Source organism: Cygnus olor, chromosome 29, assembly GCF_009769625.2.
Source record: "Cygnus olor isolate bCygOlo1 chromosome 29, bCygOlo1.pri.v2, whole genome shotgun sequence".
In the NCBI taxonomy this organism is placed as follows: Eukaryota; Metazoa; Chordata; class Aves; order Anseriformes; family Anatidae; genus Cygnus; species Cygnus olor.
This window is the reverse complement of record NC_049197.1, coordinates 1,983,056-1,999,875: the sequence shown is the minus strand read 5'-3', so window position 1 is coordinate 1,999,875 and position 16,820 is coordinate 1,983,056. Positions and strand designations below refer to the sequence as shown.

The 16,820-nt window shown below is 65.6% G+C and overlaps 2 protein-coding genes across 4 annotated transcripts in view; both read left to right on the top strand.

Annotated features, from left to right (window-relative positions):
- Positions 1-1,352, top strand: part of LRP1 (LDL receptor related protein 1) — an 89,817-nt gene extending 88,465 nt beyond the window's left edge. For all 3 annotated transcript variants that reach the window (XM_040539427.1, XM_040539426.1, XM_040539425.1), the window contains one exon: positions 267-1,352. In XM_040539427.1, coding sequence (XP_040395361.1) covers positions 267-407 — 141 coding nt within the window. In that variant the 3' untranslated portion in view covers positions 408-1,352. The remainder of the gene's footprint in view (positions 1-266) is intronic.
- Positions 1,353-3,509: 2,157 nt separating this feature from the next.
- Positions 3,510-16,820, top strand: NXPH4 (neurexophilin 4). Its single transcript, XM_040539565.1, has 2 exons — positions 3,510-3,649; positions 15,816-16,820. The coding sequence occupies exons 1-2, from the start codon at positions 3,602-3,604 to the stop codon at positions 16,581-16,583; spliced, it is 816 nt and encodes a 271-aa protein (XP_040395499.1). The 5' UTR covers positions 3,510-3,601; the 3' UTR covers positions 16,584-16,820.

Below are 16,820 nucleotides of genomic sequence, written 5' to 3'. Positions count from 1 at the left end.
TGGGTGCGCAAGGCCAGCCCGAGGTGGGGTTGAGAGGGGGCTGCCCTCTGTGCAGAGGAGACTGGGGGGCTTGGGGGTGGTTTGGGGACGGATGGTGCCAGCCGCAGCCTTGGCGGTGCCACGCCAGACAGCGCTGGTGGCAGTTCAGGCTTGCACCGAGGCTGTTGTGCCTGGCACCCTGGGGCAAGGGTCCCCTCTGGGGCCAGCTGTGCTGGGGAGGGGGTGTCTGTGCCCCCCCCGACCTGCGCCCCCCCTCCTCTCCGCAGCCCACCAACTTCACCAACCCCGTCTACGCCACGCTGTACATGGGTGCCCACAACAGCCGCAACTCGCTGGCCAGCACGGACGAGAAGCGGGAGCTGCTGTCGCGGGGTGCAGACGATGACCTGGCGGACCCCCTGGCGTAGGGACGGCGCGGGGGCGAGGGGCCGCTGCCGGCCTGGCACAGACACCCATGGCGGGGGGGGGGTGGGCAGGGGGCAGGGGGCAGGGAGCAGGGGGGAGCCGAGAGCCACTGTATAAATGTACAAATGAAGGATTATTACTTTTCTATGTGAGCAGTATTATTACCTGTATATTCCCCAGTACCTGGCCTCAGCGCCTCTCGTTGCCAGATCCGGCTTTGGTTTATTTGAAATTTCTTGACATCGGGGCGCCCCCCCCCCTTCCCCCGGCCCCCCCCCCCCTCCAAGGGCCACGCCAGTGCTTCAGAGCGGGGACAGCGGGCTTGGCGCGAAGGTCGCGGTGCCGGGACGAGGACGGCCGAGGATGAGCTCGCGGGGCCACCGCCGTGAGGGCTGGCGGCGGACGGGGCAACCGCCGCAGGCGGCGAGGGCAGAGCGGGGCCCGCGCCCACCCCAGCTCTCGGCTCCAGTCCCCCCACACCCGCAGCCCTCCTGAGACCCCCTCCTTGCCACCCCCCCAGCCTCTGCTGACCCTACAACCCCCCCCACGCTGCTCCCCTTTCCCCCCTTTCTCTCCGCTGCTCCCCAGCATCCCGGCCTCTTCTGGCTCTGCCCGACTGTTACAGGGGGACGGGGACGAAGCCCCCCTAGCCCCGCTGCGGCGCAGGGTCCCCCCCCTCGCTCTGGCACCGCCCCCACCTCGTCTGCTCTCCAACATGCACATTTTTTAACAGGAAAAAGAAAAACAAAAAAAAAAAAACAAAAAAAAAACAAACAAAACATGGAAATGACCTAGCTTTTATAGTAGAAATAAATAAACGCATGTGGGGGGAGGGCGGGGGGCAACCCCATCCTTTTATTGGGGGGAAATGTTTTAATAATTTTTGCTGGATTACTTTACAACTAAACAAAACAGATATTGTTATAAATAAAATTTGTAAAAACTGACGCGCAGGCTCCTGGTTGGTGGGAATGGGGTGGGGGGGGTCCTGCGGGCGCATCCTGCCGGGGTTGTGGCTGCGGGGGGGGGGGGAAGGGGGCTCGGGTGTGCCCCCCGCTGCTTTTGGGGGGGGGTCCCCGCTGCTGGGGGTGTCACAGCTCCCCGAGCCCCCCGGCGGGGCGCTGCGCCCCCCTACTGCCGCCAGGTGGCGCCGCCGCCCTCAGGAACGGAGCTGGGGGGGGGAGAAATTGGGGGGGCTGCGTGCCCCCCCCCAGCGTTTGCAGCCCCCTGTGCACACGTTCCCCCCTATCCCACCTTATCCCCCCCCTCCCCCCCCGATCCTCGCGGACCCTTCAGACCCCCCACGCGTGGGGAGCGGAGCGGGACAGAGGCGGCCGCGGCCCCCCCCCCCCCCCCCCCGGCTCTGCCGCTGCCTTTGAAGGCCCCGAGCCCCGCTACAGGATCCGGCGCGGCCCGACCCTCAGATCTATTTCCATCCCGGCTCTTTGTTCACTTATCGGTTTCTTGTATCTCCTCCAGAGGGTTTTTTTTTTTTTCTCCCCCGTTCCCCCCCCCCTTTTTTTCTTCTTTTTCTTCCAATTTTATATATATATATTTCGTAGCCCTTCGCTCGTCTCCCCTCGCCTTGCCCCTGCCCTTCCAGCTCTTAGGGCTGTTACTTGGGTGGGAGAGGGGCCTGGACAGGGGGGGGGGGGCTACAGCTCTGCATGAGACCCCTGGTGAGACTCCTGGGGGGGCCCAGGTGAGGCTCCCAAGAGCAGGACAGGGGCTGGGGTCAGCCCCACACAGCCCCCAGCCGCCCCACACCCCCCTTGGCTGGGGGGCGAGGCAGGGGGCGAAGGCAGCATCCAGGGGGACAGCACAGGGGTGCCGGGGGGGGCTGCTGTGGGGTCACAGGAGGAGATGGTGCCGGGGGGGGGGGGGTCTGAGGATGGACCTGAGGCAGGGCGAGGGCCTGGGAGCCCCAGTAGGGTGCTGGGTGCCCCCTGCCCAGGGCTGCTGTGGGGGCTGGCGAGGCTGGGGGGCTGCTATGGGGAACGTATGGGGCTGGCGGGGGGGCTGCATGGGGCTGGCGGGGGGGCGGGGGGGGTGCGCTGCATGGGGTGCTGCGAGCAAGGCCCCGCAGCCCAGGCTCAGGACCCTCTCATGCCGCACCAGCGCTGCCCTCGCCTTTCTCTGGCGCTCGCCTTCATTCCGCTCCCTCTCCCTCTGTTCCTTGTTTCCCCTTTACCTTTTATTCATTTTGTCTCCATACGTACACGTGTTCCTGCGATGTCCCCCCCCCGCCCCCCCCTCCCCCCTCCCGCAGCCTGTGCTTGCCCCCCAGCCCTGCTGGTACCAAAGCCCCCGCCGGCGGCTTCCCGGGGAAGACAAGGAGATAATAATAGTGCTAACAGTGAGCGCAGGAATAACAGGCAGTGGGAGCGCTGGGGGGGGTCCCTGCAGAACTGGGGGGGGGGGACCAGAACACCTGGCAGACCCTCTGTGATCCTCGAGACCCCCAGAGCCATGAGCACATGCATGTGCCTGTGTGCACCTGCATGCACGTGTGCACATGCATGCACATCTGTATGGACATGCATGCACACGTGTGTAAATCTGCATGCACATGTGTGTTCAGCTGCAAGCACACGCGTGCACGTCTGCGTACACACACATACACACGCATGCGACATGGGGCCTGTGTCCAGCCTGCAATGCTGGGGGGGGTTGCAAAGGCTGCGGGGGGGGGGGACTTTGCACACTTGAGGGTGTGCACGGCCCGGGGTGGCCGTGTGCTGGCACCCCGGGGGTGCAGGGGGACACCTGGGGGCTGTCCCCCCTCTCCCCCAACACACCCTCCCGTAGGGGGGGGGGTCCCAATCCCCGCTGGGGGCTGGGGGGGGGGGGGAGAGAAGGGCAGGGGGGAGGTGGGCAGAAGGGAGGTGAGCAGGGGGGAGGTGGAAGGGGGGGGTTATGCACGACCCCCCCCCCCCCCCCCGGAGAGCCGCTGGGGTGGGTTGGGGGGCACCGGAGCTGCTCCCACTCCCCCCCCCCCCCCCGGGGGCTGCTGCTGCCGCCCCCCGGTGCCGGTGCCGGTTCCGGTGCCCCCCCCCACTCCCGGGGCGGGGGGGTGGGGGGGCCGGGATTGGCGCTGCGCCGCGGAGGCGCCGCCCGGCCCCAGCAAGTCTCCAACTTTCTTCCCGCCGCCCCTCGCCGCCGCCGCCGCCCTCCCGGAGCCCCGGCGAGCCCCGCGATGCTCCGGTGCCGCCTGCCCCTGCTCGGGCCCTGGCTGCTGCTGCAGGTACCGGGCGGCAAAGTTGTTGCCTCCGCCGGGGGGCGGGGGGGGGGCCGGGAGATTGCCGGGGGGGGGGGGGGCTTTAACCGGGGGTGCGGGTGACGGGAGGGTGGCGTGTGATGCTTGGGAGGGGGTAAAATTTTGGGGAGGGGGGTAAAATTCGGGGGGGGGGGGTGGAATTTTGGGGAGGGGGGAGAAATTCTGGGGAGGGGGGTAAAATTTTGGGGAGGGGGAATCCTGGCGCCGGGGGGTGCAGTTCGGGCCGGGGGGGGCCGTGCGGTCACGGGAGGGGTCGGGCGGTCACCGGGATTTGGGATAGTTACGGGGGGTTGGGGGGGGGGGCAATCACGGCGGGGGGGTGCTGCAAGGAGGGGAATAAGAGAGTTGTGCGGCGGGGTGGGGGTGGGGGGGGCGGCACCGGGCAGGGATTGCACATCGGGGGGGGTCCGGCTCGCCCCAAGTTGGAGAGGGCTCGGGGCTGTCCCGGGCTCCGCGCTCGGACCCCGGGCGGAGTTAGGGCCGGGGGGGGGAGGGTCGTGGGGGGGCAGCGGTCGGTCCCGCCGCCGTGCACCACCCCCCACCCCCCCCCCACCCCGCTGCAAAGCGCGGAAGGCGCCGTCTGGCAGGTGCGGGGGGGGGGCACCGAGACACGCGAGACGGAGCCGGGCGTGAGCGTGGGGGCGGCCACGCGTGGGGGGGGATCGTGTCCGCCCCCCCACCAGCACGCCGTGGGGTGCTCATGGGGGCAGCGGGGCGCGATCTTGCAGCGGGGGGTGGGATGAAGCCCCCCCCCCCCCCCGGGGACAGGAGGTGCAGGGTCCCCCCCCCCCGGGGGCATCGGGGGGCGGGGTGCGAGTGGTGACAGCACCCTCAGCAGGGACACCTCGGTCCTGTCCAGCTCCAGCTGCATCTCAGCCCCCACATGTGCTGGGGGGGGGGGGGGGGGCAAATTCCCCCCCCCCCCCCCAGCTGGGGCACCTACCTCAGACTCTGCCCCTTTTCCTGGCTGAGGAGGGGCTGCAAATTCAGCGCCCCCCCCCCCCCCCCCAGCACCGCGATGCTTGCAGCGATGTCCCCTGTCCTGAGAACTGGGAGCGCCCCCTCCCCCCCCGAAGCTGCTCACCCCTGGGTGCCCCCCCCAGCACCCCCCCCTCTGCAGCCGGCCGTGCTCTCCCCCCGCCACAGGGCTTGGGGCTCGAAGCCACCTCTGGATCCGGTGGTCATGAACAAGGAAGGGGGGAGGGTGATTTGTGCCCCCCCAGCCCTGCCGGGGGGGGGGGGGGCAGGCTGAGCGCCCAGCGGCTCTGATTTCCTGACACTCCATTTTTACTTTCTGTGTTTCATGAATAAAATCAAACGAGTCAATTCCCTCCCGGGAATTGGATGCACATCAGGGACCCCCCCCCCCGACACACATAACCCTACCCCCCAGGCAAAGGCTCCTGCAACTTGTCTCTCGCTGGTGTGCTCTTTCCCTGCACGTATATATATATATATATATATATATGTATAAATGTATAGAGAGAGCCGTGTGTGTGTCTATGTGTGGGGGTGGCTCTGTGTGACCACCCCCCCCCCCCCCCCGTGTCCATCTAACGCAGAGCATCTGTCGGTGCTGGAGCTGCTTCAAGACAAATGGTTTTGTTTTGATGAAATCAGGAGCAGGGCGCTGCCCCTGTCCCCCCCCTCCCTGCCCGCAAACACCAGAATGGGGCTGGGGGGGGGGGGATTAGGATAGGGGGGGTGAGGTGTGGGGCCCGTTTTATGGGGTGGGTGCGCAGGTGTGGGAGCCTCTCGCCGCATGCGGAATAACGCGGGAGGCGCACGAGCCCCCGCACCCTCGGCGCTGCGTGGGGCGGGTTGCAACAAGGGGCTGGGGGCTGGGGGGTGCGTCCCCACCCCGGAGGGCACAAGGCAAGGAGGTGCCCCCCCCACACCCCTGCTGCCCTCTGGGCCCATTGAGGAGAAAGTTTTCAGTCCTTGCTGGGCATGGCTGGCAGCCTGGTTGGTGGGGGCCCTGCTTATGCCACCCCCCCCATCCCCACCCCCCAGCTGCCACCCTGGAGCCCAGCACCCTGCATCTGCATTGGGGGGAGGGGGCACACGCATCTGCAGCCCCCGGGGCGGGGGTGGAGGGGGGCCCGTGGCGTGTGGTGGGGTGTGCTCGCTGCATACCTGGGGCACCCCAGCCCCGCTTCGGGTCTTTGTGAGCGCTCTTGTTGCAGGAAGGACGGACCTGGACCCTTGGGGTGCCCCCCCCGACCCCCCACCATGTGCCTGTGTGTCCCTGCCAGGGGTCTGTCCGTCTGCATCTACCCACTGGGGTGGTGGCCGTGCTCGCCCAGCCTGGTGTGGGCCTGTCTCTGTGGGTTGTCCCTGTTCCCCCCCCCCCACAAGCCATGGCCCTTCAGGGCTGCTTCCCTCCGGGATTCGCCTTCTCCTTCCCCCTGCCCGGGCGCAGGACGGGGCAGGTGGGAGCGCTGCCGCCCCACACCCCCCAGGTCATCGTCCTCCTTCCACCTTTTGGGGGAAGCTCTTTCGTGTCCATGCGTTGGATTTTTTTCTGGGCGTTGGGTGTTAAATCTTGGGGGGCCTTCGGCAGTGGGAGAAACCGCGCGGGGTGGGCTGGGCAGAGCTCTCGGGTGCTTCCTGCGGCCGTCCTTGGGCTCCGGAAAGAAGCAGCCATCATTTTGCAGAGGAAAAGTGCCTGTCCGGCAGCCTCCTGGGGTGCCAGCCCCAGCTACAAACCGATCTGTGGGCAGGAACAGGGATGTTGGGGACAGCTGGGACGCCCAGGTCCCCGCTCTGGCTGCCGGGGGATAGCTGGGTGCCGGTGTCCCCATGTCCCTGCCCGGCTACGTGCACCCCGTTCCTTGGTTTCCCTCCTTCCCCATGAGCAGGGAGCTGCGAGGCACCTGGAGCGCTGCTGGCAGGTTTTTCCTTCCCTGATTAACCCTTCCCATGAAAATCCTGCCTTGCGGTGCTGGTGGCCGCGCTGGCAGCGAGGCTGGTGCAGGGGGTGCCAGCCTCTGGGAAACTCACCCCGTTGCAGTCCCTTTCCCTTGCTGTCACCCGAGAGCTGTCACAAAGCCACGGGGTTGTGGGCTGACAGATGGCCTTGCCGGTAAGCAGATGCTGCCAGCCCTTTTGGCGCAAGGACACCCCCCAACCCCCCCCCCCCCCAGCTCTTATTAACGGGGAGAATTTCACCCTTTTGTGGCTCAGAGAAGCACTCCCCTCCCCCCCCCCCCCCCCCCCCTTTCCTCCCTCCAGTTTGTTTCTTAAGCCAAAGACAGCCGGAGAGCAGGCTTCAGAGAGCACCTTTCCAAGTGGGGTAAGTGTGAGGCATCCCCCCCCCCCTTTAATTTTGGGGCTGTGTAGGGAAGAGCTTATGCAGGTGTTGCCGTTGGCATCGAGCAGCCTGTGCTCGCGGTCCCCTTGCTTGCTGGGTGACTCACCCCTTCCCCAGCAGCCGCAGCATCAAGGGAGGGAAGGTGGAATTTTGGGGAGGGCGTGAGACAGCTCTGGGGACGTGAACCTGGGCCCCCAGGTCCGTGTGGCAGCTTTGCTGGAGAGGTGGCTGCAGACCGTGGGGAGTGGGATGCGGGACCCTCCTGTCCCAGCGGGGCCGGGCACGGGGCTGCCGGCAGCTGTGGGGGGGGGAATGGCACCGTTCCCAGCAGGCGCTGGCAAAGGGGGGAAGGTGCCGTAGTCCCCCCGTGCCAGGAGTATTGGCCACGTGTGCTTTTGGCTAGCAAGGTCCCGCTCGCACCCGGCATGGGCGTTTTCCCACCCAAAGTGCTGCCCCGTGCCTTGGCTTAGGATGCGGCCAGGGGCTTGGCTGAGACCCAGCAAACTCAATTCACCCCCAGCTCCAAGACACCGAGAGCCCCTCGCCATGGCTGAGCGGGGACAGCCAGTGCTGGGACACCCCCACTGCCCCCTCACGTCGTGTCCGGGAGCCTCCTGCCCTGCTGCTGCCTCCCCTCTCCCTGCAGCCTCCGTAGCCCCATGTGAGGCTGGAGGACAAAAATGGGGACGGGGCAGGGGGACGGCGCAGGGGGATGGGGCAGCGGGACGGCGCCGGGGACCCTGAGAGCTGCAGGGGCCGGTGCCGCACGGCTCCATGCAGGTCCCGTGGCTCCCCCGAGCCGACTGTCTTTGCAGCGGGTGTTGTGTGCTCAGCATGGCTGAGCTAATCTATCGCCAAACAAACACGCGCTGTTATTCCGAAAGAAGGTTTCCAAGCGACTCATTTCCCTTTTTTTAATAACTCTTCCCAGTGGTGCCCTTTGCACCCTGAGCTGGGAGATTCAATAAGGCTGGTGCCTGGAGCGTGGCGCTGCTCAGCCTCCTGCTGAGGGGGGGCCAGTAGCAGCTGGGGGGAGCGGCACCCTTGGGTGCCCCCCAGCCAGACCCATTCCTGTTCAGCTGCCTTGTTTTGGTTGAGGGGTCTGCTTTATTGCTTTCTTTCCCTACCTGTGTCCCCCCCCCCCCCCCACCTTGTTTCTAATTGCCACTCATCTGCAGGGTGCTGGCGCGGGAGCAGGGGGGCCTGAGCTGGGGCACCCACGGGCGCTTCCTGCCACAGCATCCCTCCCCGAACACTGCTGGCCTGCTGCTAATCACACCCGGACCAATTAACATTCCCAGATTAATGACTTATACCCCCACCCCCCACCATCAACACCTCCCTGGGAGCTCATCCCAGGGCACCGAAGCCCCCACGGGTGGTGGCACAACCGGGGGTGGGGGGGGCAATAGCATGCCGAGACCCGGTGTGCCGAGACCCCGGCAGCGCCAGCCTCCTGCCCCCCCGCCTGCCCTGGCCGAGCTCCAGCATCTTTGAAGAGCTGCCTGGCTCAGCCTTCGCGCTCGGGCGCCGAAGGTAAATGGCCCAGGAAAGATGAAGCTTCCTCTCCAGCCGCTTGGATTGCTACTGAAGAAATAATCACGTCCCTGTGCCCGTGTTCCCCCCGCCCTCCCTGCTTTTTTTTTCTTTCCTTTTTTTTTTTTTTCCTGATCACTGTTGCAAAAGGAAAGTCATTGTGGAAATGAGCGCCCAGCCTGCAGAAATGATCGGCTGCAAAGAGCCTGCGGGGACCTGCACTTGGAGTGGGATTAATTTTCCCCTCCCCAAATTAATCCCCCCCCCCTCCCCAGCCCTCGTTCCTTGGACAGGGGCTGCCTGCTGCTGCAGCCCAGTGTGCAGCAGCCTGCTCGCTGCTTTTGCCGTGGCTGGTGGCATGGGGGCAAGGAGCCTCCGAATTCTCCTCCGCCAATTCTCCTGGCACCAGCAGAGGCACCTCCAGCCTCGGCTCCTCGTGGGGCGCAGCGATGCTTTGCATCCCTTCGCTTTATGCCTGCCTGAGGCCGACAGCCTGGGCAGGGCAGGGGGTGGAATTCAGTCCAAATCCAGCCCCAAGGGGCGCAGAGGGGTTCTTGGAGGACAGGGGGCTGCCCCGCTCCTTTGGGTGGGACCCCCCGAGGGTCTCCCAGCGGGTCGGAATCGACTGCTGATACCGGGGAGGATGCGGAGGGGTGGGCGGCCGTGCCGCTCCTCCCAGGGAGAATAAATCCTGGGTGGCCCTGGAAAAGCAGCGGGTGGTGGACAGGGGGGCACCGAGCCCCCTGCCATGTCTGCATCCCCACCAAGGGAACCTCGAGTTTGCTCCGCTCCACGCTGACCTTCGCGCAGGACCCGTCTCATGGGGCGGGGGGGTGCAGACCAGTGGGGGGAAGGGGCTGGAAATGCAATTTATGATCCCGCTTGATAAGATCTTATAAAATTTCCCGGGCACACTCGAAATTACATTTCCATAGCTCAGGAGAAGCGATCTCCTCGCACGCCGATACCTGCCACTTTTATGGCTACATTTATTGCAATAATAAAGTGAAATGGTGAAGCGAGGTGGGGGGGGGGAACAGGCCAGGGGGGAGGCAGCTGGGCAGAGCTGGGGGGCTGCGTCCCTGTGGGCCTGGGAGCCCTCTGCTTTGGGGGACATGGGGGAAGCAGCCCCCTCACTGCAGCCCCCTGAAAGGCCTCTGCTGCTGAAGAGCCAGGGCAGCTCCAGAGGGGTCAGGCAGGGCAGGAGCCAGGGAAAACGAGGGAGAGCCACGAAGGGGCACTTGGGCATCCTGGCTGGGCCTCGCTGGCTCACCAGGGATGCTCAGATGACTGCCTCAGTTTCCCTGCGTGCCATCCCTACCGGCTGTCCGCGCCCTTGCAACATGCCCTGGTGCCTTGTTCCCCCTCCTGAGCCTTGGAAGCTTGTCCTGAGCCCCCGGTGCCATGTGGGCCCCCCCTCTCCCTGTGCCCCCCAGTGCTGTCCATCCCCCCCAGCACTGACCCCCCTGCAGGGCAGCAGGGTGCCAGCTCCATCGCCTCTGAGCCCCTCGGCACTGCAGCTCCGTCCCTCCCCACCACCCTCTCGCCAGCTCCTTGGTGAGCGGCCGCCTGCGCTCCCCTCTCCCCCTTCCTGCTCCGTTTATCTCCTCATTTTCTCATTCATTCTCTTTTCTTCCTTGAGTCCAATGAGTCACACAAGCCCTGAATCCTTTGCCTTGTGCTGTCTCCTCCCTTCTATTATATATTTTCCTTTGCTCTTAACAGCACTTTTCTTTTCCACCCGGGGCGGGGGGGAGGATGGGGGTGTACATTTTTCCCTTCTTCCCCCCCCCCCCCCCCGCCACATACCAGCTCCTGTCTCACCAAGAAGCCCTTAAAAATAATAAATAAATAAAACAGCAGCTGAGAAAAGAAAAGGCAGGAAACAAATGACAGGGAAAAGGAACCAAAACGAAAGAAAGAAGAAGAAGAGAAAAAAAAAAAAAAAGTCCTACTCGGGCTATGAAATATTTATTAGCCAGCGCGTGCCGAGCGCGTTAATAAAGCCGCAGCATTTGCATATGTGTTCCGTCTGTGAGCGGAGAGGTGTCTGCTTGGGGGCGAGTGGAGAGGTGGCGGTGGGAGGCAGCCCTCTCCCGGCCCCGCGGGGCATCGGGCACGCTGCCAGCCCCGCGGGGCATCGGGCACCTTCGTCACCGGCTGCGGGGGTGAGGCCACCACGGGCCACGTAGCGGGAGCTGGGCGCTGCCTCGCAGGTACCTGCAGCTGCAGCCAGGGTGGGTGGCGTCAGCGGTGGCTTTGGCTCTGGGAGCTGCTCCGGGCTCTTTCCCTGGCGGTGAGCCCACCGGCCTTCCTGCTGCCTGCGGGTCCTGCGCCCTGCGCCCTCCTGGCCAGAAATGCGGCAGAGGCCGGGGGACTGGTGGGGCCGTCAGCTGCATGCGCTGAGCTCATGTCCAGGACAGCTTGTCTACCATCGCTTTTCTTTGCAGGCGTGTGCTGGGTTGTCCCCGCAAACCTGCCCAGTGCCCTGCAGCCCTCACCGATGTCCCCTCCCCATGCACACCCCGCTCGGCTGCGCACCCCTGCAGCCCCCTGGCCCCCCTCATGCCGTCTCTGTGCCCTTGAGCTCTCACCACTGGCAGAGCAGCAGCCTCGAGCACAGGCTCCTTCTTCCTCACCAGCAGGGACATGGAGCCGGGCTGGGTCTCAGCTTGCAGGGGCAGCCCCCAGCTCCTGCCCACACCCCTGGCCCTAGCCCGGGGGGGTGCCAGCGGCAGGCTGACTCCTTGCCCTCACACCGAGGAGCTGCCGCTGCACATGGGCGCCCGTTGGCTGCCTTCTGCGCACCCACGAGGCTTGGGTGAGCCACGGCCCCACGCTGGGGCACTCAGCGTGCAGCAACGTGACCGCTCTCACCCTGGGGGGCACACGAACACACGCACCGAGGGGCGGTGGCTCGCTGGCAAAGCACAGCTGCAGAGCCTCACTTTGTGCATGCGTGTGTAACTGTGCACATGTGCGCACAGAGACGCACCTAAGGGCGTGCAGGGCATGGGAAGCCATTCGTGCACACTCAGCAGGATGTGTGCATGCCAGCAGCCGCAGGCATTTGTTGCGCTCATCTACACCCTCAGTGCAGGTGCACGCTGGGATGCGCTGGCGCTGGGAGACATCTTGACGCACACCTGTTGGCACCCACAGACGTGCGCAGCGTGCACAGACACAGGCACCCGCACACCTGCTCTGCTCCCTCCCCACCCGCAGCCGCTGGGTGTGCGTTGCACGCCCTGGCACACGCAGGTGCATGCTCGGGTGCCTCTCTGCAGCCCGGCAGAGCCTGCCGCGGCACCGCGGCACCCCGCCACCGCATTAGCACCCGCGCAGCGCCCGCGAGATAAATGGGAGCTGTCAGAAGCACCTTGTTTGCTGCTAACCTTTGGAAATGCCACACCGCCCCAGGCTGCGCTGCGCGGGGGGGAGCGGGCCCGCAGGGATTGTCGCTCACCACCTCCAATTAATCTCTTTGCACTAACGAAGGCAGTAGGGTGACAGGGGGGAGACCAGCTTGACCCCAGGCCCGCAGGGAGAACTGGGGAGCCCGACCCACGGATCAGCGCCTGCTCAGCCAGCGTCCCCCCGAGGCTGGGGTCAGGGTGGCTGCAGGGCTGTCGGAGAGGTCCAGGGCCACTGGGGTGGGAGCCTTTGCCTCGAGGTTGTACCCCATTAGACAGGGCCCCAATCTTGGGGTGCTGCTGCAGGGGCACTGGAGCTCATCCCCCCCCCCCCCGTCCCCAGCAGTGCCCCCTGCACTGATCCGCTCCCCTCCGCCAAGGTGACCGCGTGTCTCAGGGGAGCCGCTGACGGCGCTTGGCTTTGCCAGCAAATGGGATGTGAGCGGCCATCACGGCTGGCCCTGACAAGCCAAATTGATGCCGGCACCGAGAGCCTTCCCAGTCCCTCCGCAGCCACCCCCAGCCCTTCCCGCATCCTTGCCCGGTTGCTTTTGCACATGTAGAACCTAACACGGGGGCCTGCAGACACGTGGCGAATGCACAGAAAAGTGCACAGGGGGCTCGGGAGCAGCAGCAGTGTGTAACGCCGTCGGAGGGTAACGAGCAGATGCAGTAGCACGCGCATGAATAACAGCGAAACCCAAGCGACCCCGAGCCACGTGCATGTGTGGCGTGCCGCAGCTGGGGCAGCCGTGGCGGGATGGGGCCCTTTCCCCTTCCCCCCCACCTACATCCATCCCAAAGGCTCGTGTGCACGTGTGTGCATGCTGAACCCCACCACTAACAAGCAGAAACATTAATATTTAAAGCGAGGTGTGCGTGGGACCTGCCCTGAATGCTGACAGTGCAGGCAGGGTGCAGAGGGGTGACCTTGGCTCCCCTCGGCCGCTGCTGTGGAAGATGCTCGCCATGGCCTGGCTCTACCACAGCAGGCTCCAAGCCCCCCCCGGCCCCCTTTGCCCCCCAGCCAGGGGAGCTGCACCAGAGGGACTGCGGGCGGAAGGGGTCTGCACCGCGCTTGTGTCGCAATCGATAGCCCTGGCTGCGTCGGCAGTGGCAGCCCTGCTCTGCAATTCCCTTTCATCCCTGGCTCCCCAAACATCCCAGGTTCCTGGGGAGGGAATTGGGGCTTGGGGGGGGATGGCAGCCTGGTCCCCACCTGGAGCGGCTGTGGGATGAGCTGGGGAGCCCAGAATTTCCCCACTGTGTCCCATCACTTCCCTGTCTGCAGTGCATCTCCATCACACCCCCATCCCCATTATGCCATCCCCATCCAACCCCTCTCATTGAAGGGGTGAATTGGAAAGGGAAACTGAGGCAGGGGGAGGAGGCCTTGGTGGAGAGAACCCAGGCATCCTGGCTCTCAGCTCTAAATGGAAGGGGAGTGCAGAGCTGAGAAACCTCCAGAAAGGCTTGCGGGCCTTAGACTATGCGTGGCTATGTGCGGGCCCCCACGGGGGCAGCCCCTGCACTGCCCCGGCCCCTCTCTGCAGGTGCAGGTGGGTTTGGGGCCATCCCTCCCTGCTGCGGAACATCAGGTGCTGCCCCCCCCCCCCCCCCCCCCCCCCCGTGCTCATTCCACGGTGATTGATTTTCTGCATGGCACAGGGAGGCCACTGTCCCCACAGGGTGACATGGGGGCTCCCAGGGGTGATGGATAAGTGCTAGCAGGGGATTAACGGTGGGAGGGCAGCTGGAGTGGAGGAGAAGCGGGGTCCTGCTGGGGAAGCCGTGCCCACCCCGAAATGGCTCTCTGCCAGCTGGAGGGGGCTGGGGGCTGCCCTTCTCCCCCTCCCCCAGTTCCCTCTCCATCTCGCGGTCCTGCCGCGCTCCCTCCCTCTCTCCCCGGCTGGTAACGGCACCCGGCTTTGAAGCTGCGTTGAAATATAGATAAGGGCGAACGCGGCAGCCGTGCTCAAAGAGAGATTGGAGAGGGAGCCGGGGGGACAGCCGGGCCAAGCGGGGGCCTGCGGGGATGCTTGGCGCAGCCTCACACTGCAGTGCAACCCCTGTCCGCCCGGGCTCAGACCTCACAAACTCATCTCCTGCCCTGCCCACAGACACAGGGCTCAGCACCCCGCGCCCAGGGCTCCCCTCACCCAGCTCCCCACGCAGGGGCTCGTCCATCGGCCGGTCCTGTGCCACGTCAGTCTGCGCTGCCCACTCCTGTCAGCGTGGCGCGGGCGAGAGCTGGCACGTCAGGGCAGATTTACAGGCTCAGCCTCAGCCCGGCACAAGCAGCAGGAAGGGGATCAGGCAGCAGAGCCAAGAGGTGGCAGCGCCCAGCCTGCGCCATCCTTCACGGTGGCCAGCAGAGACCTGACCGCATGCACAGCCCCGGGTGGCTGCAGAGAGTGTGGGGACACTGGGGTCTCATCCCTCCCTGGTGGGGGCCCATGGGAGGTGCACGCAAGGCGTGGGGCAGTGCTGAGCCATGCTGGTGGTGTTGCAGGACTCCGGTGCCAGGATGAGAGCCCAGCAGCCTCCCCCCCACACCTTAGCCCTTCCAGCTGGCGCCTCCGCTCGCTGTCCTCCTCCTCCCCACATCCCCTTCGGGAAACAGGTCACTGTCCAGATCAAAACCTGCCAGCGCAGCCCAGCACCTGCCAGCTTGCAGCGACAGTGATTGACGAGGCCGGGGCAGCCGGAGCAGCGTCGCATGCACCGGGAGCAGCTGGCAGGGCGCGAGGGGCACGCCAGGTGCCAAGCCAGGAGCAGGCAGCCTGAGGGACGGGGGGGAGGCAGGCGGCCCCAGACATGGGGGATGTTCAGACACGGGAGATGCTCAGACATGGGACGTCGGAGATGGGGGCCCAGCGTAAGGAGATGCCAGGTCGCTGCCTTGCTTTGCCGTGGCAGGAGAGGTGCTGACCCTCCTCACCCTGCTGGGAGCCTGTGCCTGGGGCCCTGGTCCCGTGCTGGTGCTGGTGCAGGGATGTTTTAGCTCTAGCTTTTGCTCCCCCCCCTCCACTGCCCATCTTTTCTGCTTTAGATGCAAGTTCCCTCCCCTGGCAGAATACAGACAGTGCCCCCCCAGCAGGGCGAGGAGGACCTGCTTGTTCCTTACGTGTGCCCCTCTGCAAACAATGCACCCCACTCTTCATCTTCGTCTGCCCCGCTGCAATTATCCTGGAGGGCGGAGCAGCCACTGAGCAGCCTGGCGGGAGTCTCTGTAATTTCAGCTGCAGATCAGAGGCACTGGGTAATGCAATTAGGCTTCCCTGGCAGGCAGTGCGGGGCTCCGCTGCCTCCCCCTCTCTGTACATGCTGCTGCCCCTCATCCCCCTGTTTTAATAGGCTCAGATGTAGCGGGGCAGGCAATAACAAATTGCCCAGTGTCCTGCTTCTTCCCATCACAGGGACATGGGTGATGCTGGGGAATCAGTCCTGGCTGCTGTTGTGTGTCTGGTGAAGGCTGGTGCAGGGGGATGTGGGCAGCGTGAAGCCCTGCTCGGACCTGGGCTTGGCTGGGGCATGGTGGACAGGAGGGGCCCTGGGAGCAGGATGGGTGCAGGAGGGATGCACAGTGCAGGAGGAGAACACATTGTGGGAGGGATGCACGGTGCAGGAGGGATGCACGGTTCAGGAGGGCATGGTGCAGGAAGAGGGCACAGTGCAGGAGGGATGCAGGGTGCAGGAGGGATGCACGGTGCAGGGGGGATGCATGGTGCAAGAGGGATGCAGGGTGCAGGAGGGATGCAGGGTGTGGGAGGGATGCACGGTGTGGGAGGGATGCACGTGTGGGGCCAGGCAGGAGGATGATGGAGGGGTGGCAGCACACACTCGTGCAGCCTCTGCCCTCTTTCTCCAGACCGTGTGTGCTGAGGGCCACATCGCCAAGACCCTAGGGTACCTGGAGCTGGGCACCTCTGGCCTCCTCAAGGATGTCCCCTATGGCACCCTAAAGCCCCCGATGCTCGACCCCGGGCGGCTGATACCGGCCGAGCTCCCCCGGGGCGCCGGGCAGCCCATCGGTGCGGCGCAGAGCCCCTGGGACTGGCAGAAGAACGGGACGGCCGGGGAGCTGCTGAGCCCCCGTGCCCGGCGCAAGCCCTCGCTCAAGTCCGGCCGCACCAAGAAGATCTTTGGCTGGGGTGACTTCTACTTCAACATCAAGACGCTGAAGTTCAGCCTGCTGGTGACAGGGAAGATCGTGGACCACATCAACGGGACCTTCAGTGTCTATTTCCGCCACAACTCCTCCAGCCTGGGCAACGTCTCGGTCAGCATCGTGCCCCCCTCCAAGGCGGTGGGCTTTGAGGTACTGGTGCCAGCGCCCCCTCCGCCCCCTCGCCTGCCCCCCCAGCAGAGCACCCTACCCGAGGGGCGCCCGGCCAAGGCCCTCAACTGCCACGTGGAGTACGAGAAGACCAACCGGGCGCGGAAGAACAAGCCCTGCCTCTACGACCCCTCCAAGGTGTGCTTCACCGAGCACACGCAGAGCCACGCCGCCTGGCTCTGCGCCAAGCCCTTCAAGGTCATCTGCATCTTCATCTCCTTCCTCAGCATCGACTACAAGCTGGTGCAGAAGGTCTGCCCCGACTCCAACTTCCAGCACGAGAAGCCCTACTTCGGCTGACGGCCGGGGAGCACGGAGGCGGGTGCCCCCCCCCCGGGTATCTGGGGGCTGCCTCCCCCCTGTTCCCCGTTCCCCACCGTGGCCGGGCTCAGCCCCACGCATGGGCTCTGTCTCGGCAGGTCCCGGGCTCGGTGCCCACGTCTGGGGGCAGCCGGGCTGCGCGTACACGATGACACCCCCGGGGGTCCCCAAGCTGGGGAGGGGGCAGCACCCCGAGACCCCCCCCCCGGACCCCCG